The 5,869-nt window shown below is 33.5% G+C and overlaps 1 protein-coding gene across 1 annotated transcript; it reads right to left on the bottom strand.

Moving 5' to 3' along the window:
- Positions 1 to 3,599: 3,599 nt before the first annotated feature.
- On the bottom strand, positions 3,600 to 4,562 carry LOC101429998 (olfactory receptor 5T1-like; the record flags this gene model as incomplete). Its single annotated transcript, XM_004483947.3, has 1 exon — positions 3,600 to 4,562. A coding segment is annotated over one exon (963 nt), but the record flags the coding sequence as incomplete, so codon positions are not given.
- Positions 4,563 to 5,869: the final 1,307 nt, after the last annotated feature.

Below are 5,869 nucleotides of genomic sequence, written 5' to 3'. Positions count from 1 at the left end.
GATTATACTGTTGATGTAAATTTTTTTTTGTTTCTTATATTGTGTGTGTTGTGCTTTGTAAAAGACCTGTTTCTAACACTGGATTCTCTCTTATAGATTCCATCTCTGTGATGCAATTCCTCATATATCTATGGATGTTGTCTATTCTTCCCATTAGATATTTTGACCTAGTAATTGTCAATGCTCTTTATTCATAGACCACCAGAAGCCTCTGTCCTTTAACAGTATGGATTTATTTCTCATTGCCATGAGGAAAACTACATGCCATGAGAAACTGGGCAGTTTTGAAGTATGAGAATTTTAGAAAAAGCCTATTATAGCATGTAGGCTCCGCATGGGCAAATAGGAAAAGGGTATAAGGAAGCCAAGTTTTGCTCTTCAATTGGATACTATCAGAAAGCAGATATGATTCCATAACTGTGTATCTCAATATATTTTTTTTTCTATCATTAGACAGACCAAAGTAAGAATAAAGCTATAATTGGTAAAGTAATAGCAGTTGATCATTTAGTAAGAAAGGAAGAGGGAGAATTTGGTATTTTGTGGGTTGCCCGGTGACCCTATCTTAAGTTCTCCCTTGCTAGTCCCATTCTTTCTTATGAGCATTTGATAGAGACCTGCAGAGAGATATTGAAAGTGAATGCAAATCCCTTAATTTTGGAGACAACTTTTTTCCCAGTTGGCACTGTAGCCCACACTTGGCTTTAACAATATGGTTATATTTTATATCTTTTCCCAATCTGCTTGTACAATGGCCACATCTTTCTCTCACTTCCTCCAAAGGTGGTATAGCTCATTAGTCCCATCTCCTCTTTGTTGGGCTTATCTGTCTTTGGTATTCTTAGCTATTTCCAGCCTCAGGTTTCTGGTGGGTTTGTGAAAAGGTATGGTATATATAGATTATTGGCTTTTAAAAACTGTTAGTTGTGATGAAATGATTTTGAAGATTTCTACATCCTAGTATTAGTGGGAGTCCTATATTTCTTTTTAAATCTCATTTATTGCTGTGGGTTCATGTACCTACATCTGGATAATTCCATACTTTCCAGCATAATATCTATCTGGGTGTCTAATACTATTCATTGAAAATGTAATGGAACCTCAGAATCAGTGTAGAAATATCTCATCCATTTACTATTACAATCCTTTTTTCCTCTGCCCCCTCCTTCATCTTCTACTTCTTCTAATAAGAACAATTATTATTACATAAGTGCAGGCACATTTATAAATTCACTGCTATTGGAAAGATAGTATTATTACTATTACTTTTTTTAATGCCTTCTATATTGATCACTTAGGCTCAAAAACTGCAAATTCTACATGTATAAACTTTTTAGATGATTTTTCAAAAGCAGTAGAAACTTATTTTCTAATACTGTACTTCTTATGTAGATTCCTTTTCCAGCAGTATTACCACTATAGTATTTCACCCTTCATATGACATTTCTGGAGTCCTCTTAATGTTTTCAGCAAAGTATAAAGATCAATCTGTTGTGTAATTCTAAATACTGATGCACTTAAAAACAGGTCAAGATTAGTTTTGAAACCTGGTATCATTCTTAAGCGATGTGTGAACATTTTAGCAGAGTCCTTAGAGTTGATGTAAATCTGTTGCCTCAAATGCGATTATAGATAATAATGGAACAACCTCTTAGAGCTGTTATGAGGCTAAGAGACCTAGTATATGTAATGCATTTATATAATGTCCAGTAACTACAAAGCTGCATATATGTGCTAACAATTGCTTCTAAGTATTTCAAATTCTGTGACTCACCATTGATTCAAAATATATTTTCAGAATAAATTGTTCCAGGTATGATCTTATGCCCTGGGGATACAATGGCATGCACTTACAATATAATGTTTGCCTTTATGCAAATAATATGGTCAGTGAAGTTTAGAGCTAGATCTTATTCAAATATTCACAATAACAAACACTAAATGATGACATTGTCAAATGATCCACATGTGCAGTGGCATTTATGAGTTCACGGCTTTTGGAAAGTAATTGAGTTGAGATATGAACAGGAAAAGGTTATTAACTGAGAGTTAAAGAAACTTTTAGTTCACATAATCTTATATAGAAAAAAAAATCATGGGAGACTGCTAGTCTCACCATTTAGATCCTACTTTTAAGGAAACAAAGTGGGGAGTTACCTTGACTATTTTTGGCTTATATGTTGACCATTTTTTAAGGGATTAGTGAATTCATCTTTGTTCCTAGTGCTGAACTTTTCCTTTACCATGTAAAGATTATTGTTTGTTAATTTGAAAGAAAAATTAAACCATCAAAGTGGGGGACCAACTTGATTAAAAATGTACGTAACTATTTGAAGCCCTTATTTGAGTAGTAGAAGCTGAATTTCTTTGTGATAGAGCATCTTTTCCACATTATAGTCAGCTTTGCGTCTCTGAAATTTTTTTTGTTGCTTTAAGAGGAAATTTGATTATATATTTAAACCACATTTTTTGATCAATAGCAAAATGCATAATGGATTAGAAACTGAGGTCCCAAAATTTTTGATTGAATCACCAACACGCATTTAAGAATTAACTCTTTGGTTACTTTTTTTTTTTTTGATGGTAATGAATTAGTGGAGTCATATGACAAACATCTTTGCTGGGAAAGCTAATTTCAATGAAAGAAGAATAAACTACCACTCTACTCTTAAGGTTTCATCAAACAAACGAATCTTGGAATGAAAATAAAACAAAGTAATTAAAGCAGAAGAAGTAGGTGGGAGTTGAGGTGATGTAAGATCATTTCTCAGGGATTTTTTCACATAGTGTGAATTTAGAAATTATGATAAATGGAAGGTTGTTTATAAAAAAAGACCTAACATCATAGGAACCCCTGATAGCAGTCTAGCTTTTAAGATCCTATACCATCTGTACATAGTGCCCAGTTTTTTTTTATGCCTTACCTTTATTCATTTTTTTACATCATTAATTATACACTCAAATATTATCATATCATCACAATATATTTTGGTAGTTTTAGTATGTATCTAATCAATTCCTGTAATGGGACATCTGGAAGGTAATCATTGAATAAAAATTTATGGTGGTGATTCAAACATTGAAAAAGGCAAATCCAGTGGATGAATCTGAGTGTGTGAGTGCACAGGAAGGAAGGAAATAGCTTTCTGGAGGTCCTTCAAGGGATTCCAACAAATGAATTAACTTTATAACAAAAGTTGAACTTAGTGTAAGCAATGTGAAGTAATTAGCCATCCAATCCTGAAGAAATGCCCTCTAATTATAATTAATGAAAATCAAATTGCACAAAAAAATAACAATACCAATATTTTTATTAATGATTATTTAGTACGGATCAGTTCTGACATAGTCATAGGCATAAAGCGACACAATTTATCTACATATACAATATGCTGTATTGGAGTGCTGATTGTTTTCTCTGTAAATATTCTAGGATATGTAAACAATATTAACTAAAAACAAACCATTCCCTCTCCTTTCCGCCCCCTCCCTCCCCCCCCCCCCCCCCCCCCCCCAGTTTCTAGGATCAGATAGATATGGACTAATCCTTAGGATAGATTTTAAGTTTACTCAATTCTAAAAATGCATTTTACTTATGATCAAGTTCTCACAAACAATTTTTTCATTGCTCTTTTAACATCTTTGTTCCTCAAACTGTAGATGATGGGATTCAGCATGGGAATTACAATAGTGTAAAATATAGACACGATCATATCATGGTCCAAAGTGGAGCTGGAACTTGGCCTCACATACATGAAGAGGATTGTCCCATGATAAATTGACACTCCAGTTAGGTGAGAGCCACACGTGGAAAAGACTTTTCGCCTACCTTCAGCAGAACGCATCCTCAGAATGGCCAACAGAATGAAAGCATAGGAGATCAAGACTATCAGTATAGTAATTATCTCAATAGAGCCCACAAAGTAAGAGAGTAGAATTCGGTTGGTGTGAGTATCAGAACAAGAAATAGCAAGAAGTGGAGGGATATCACAAAACACATGTTTGATTTCATTGGATGCACAGAATGATAGCCTAAAAGTGGCCACAGTGTGTATAGTAGCATGCAAAATGCCACCAATATAAGAAGCCATGATGAGTGGCACATAGACTCGGGGTGACATGGTAACTGAATACAGAAGTGGGTTGTAGATTGCTACGTAGCGATCATATGCCATTGCAGCCAAGAGAAAACTCTCTGTAGTCCCCAGACTAACAAAGAGAAGCATTTGTGTTGCACATCCTATAAATGAAATGGCTTTATCCACTGCTAGGAAATTGACCAACATTTTGGGGGTAACAACTGAAGAATAGCAGGCATCCAAGAGTGATAAGACACTCAGAAAATAGTACATGGGGTTGTGGAGCCGGGAATCCCTAATGACCAAAAAAAACAATCCCAAATTTCCTATCAGAGTAAAAAGATAGATTGCTAAAAATAAGAAAAACAGAGAGACTTTCAGCTTAAAATCATTCGTGAAACCCATCAATATAAACATGGTGACTTCAGTCCCATTCCTCAACTGAATGCTGTAAGACTCCATATCTGATGGCAACCCTGATATGTGAATTTATATTTCTAGATCCACAGGGCAATATCCCTTGTTAAGAGAGTCCACTCAATTATATCTTCATGTTTGTTTTTGGAAAGGAAAATGATATCTTGGGCAGTGTTGAGGTAGTCAATGACAAAGAACATGGGCACAAGAGAACATACTTCTCTGTATATACAAAAAGAAATTGTTTCATATACTTTTTGACTAAAAGATTCACTACCAAAAAAATCAAATGTCTGTGTGATTTCTTTTCCAGTTAATTTATATAAAATTTCTACCACTCATTTTTGTTGTATCATATTAAAATTCATAAAGACAAATTAATGTTGTGATTTTAACATCCAAAAATGTTGTTATAGAGAAATGTACACACCTGAGTGCTAAGACTAAATATAATATAATATGCAAGAAATATCTTTCCTTAATGATCATAATTATAAATGGGAGTAGTCACATTTAAATCACAAGAATCTGCTAAATTTAAATAAGAAAAAATATGAAAATTATTTAAAATGTTTCCAAATGACTTAAAAAGGGATCATTTCAACTTACATTTTAACTTTTCTGACAGGGCTTTCTTTTCACACTCAACCATTTTGTGCTCATTCTTGACAATGATCTGTTTCCATTATCTTTCAGGAGCAGTGGTGAAATAGCAGCAGAAGGTATTCTGGAGATAGATGTATCTCATGGACCATCAAAAATGCTACAGTACTCCAGTTTTCTTTTTTCAAATAAGTATCAACAAATTGCAAACTTATGGCCTTTGAAGCTTCTTGTGCTATTATTCTTGTTGTTTAATTTTTAACTTAATGACAAGAGACAGTGTTTCTCTATTTAGAGTTTCACTATTCCAGCAAAGTCTTTGTTTGGAATTTAGAAACATATTTCTGTGAATAAGAAATCATAACCATTTCATTAATATATTATAGCCACTAAATGACCATGAATTGAATATCATCTACTAATCACTAATAAAACTGTTTCTAAAAACTACTGCTAAAAGGATTAAATCATGAAATTAAGTCACAAACAGTGTTTGATTTCTGCTATTTTCTTCTATGCCTTCAGATTGCTTCTCATTGAGTGTAGTGTGAAGAACCAATCATGAATGACAAAACAAAATAAAAAGCAATACTAAAGTGGCATCTCTATATTATCTGAAAGTCTTAGTGATTGAACACAATCCAGTAGCCACCATATATAAGAGTGAGATTTCAGGATTGTAATATTTGTTTTTATTTCACCATGTCATGAACCAAAATGTTTGACCCATATTTAACTAATTGACCGCCGTATTTTCCAAGGTTTATAGG

This window comes from Dasypus novemcinctus, chromosome 10 (genome assembly GCF_030445035.2).
Source record: "Dasypus novemcinctus isolate mDasNov1 chromosome 10, mDasNov1.1.hap2, whole genome shotgun sequence".
NCBI lineage: Eukaryota > Metazoa > Chordata > Mammalia > Cingulata > Dasypodidae > Dasypus > Dasypus novemcinctus.
This window is presented reverse-complemented; position numbering and strand designations above follow the sequence as displayed.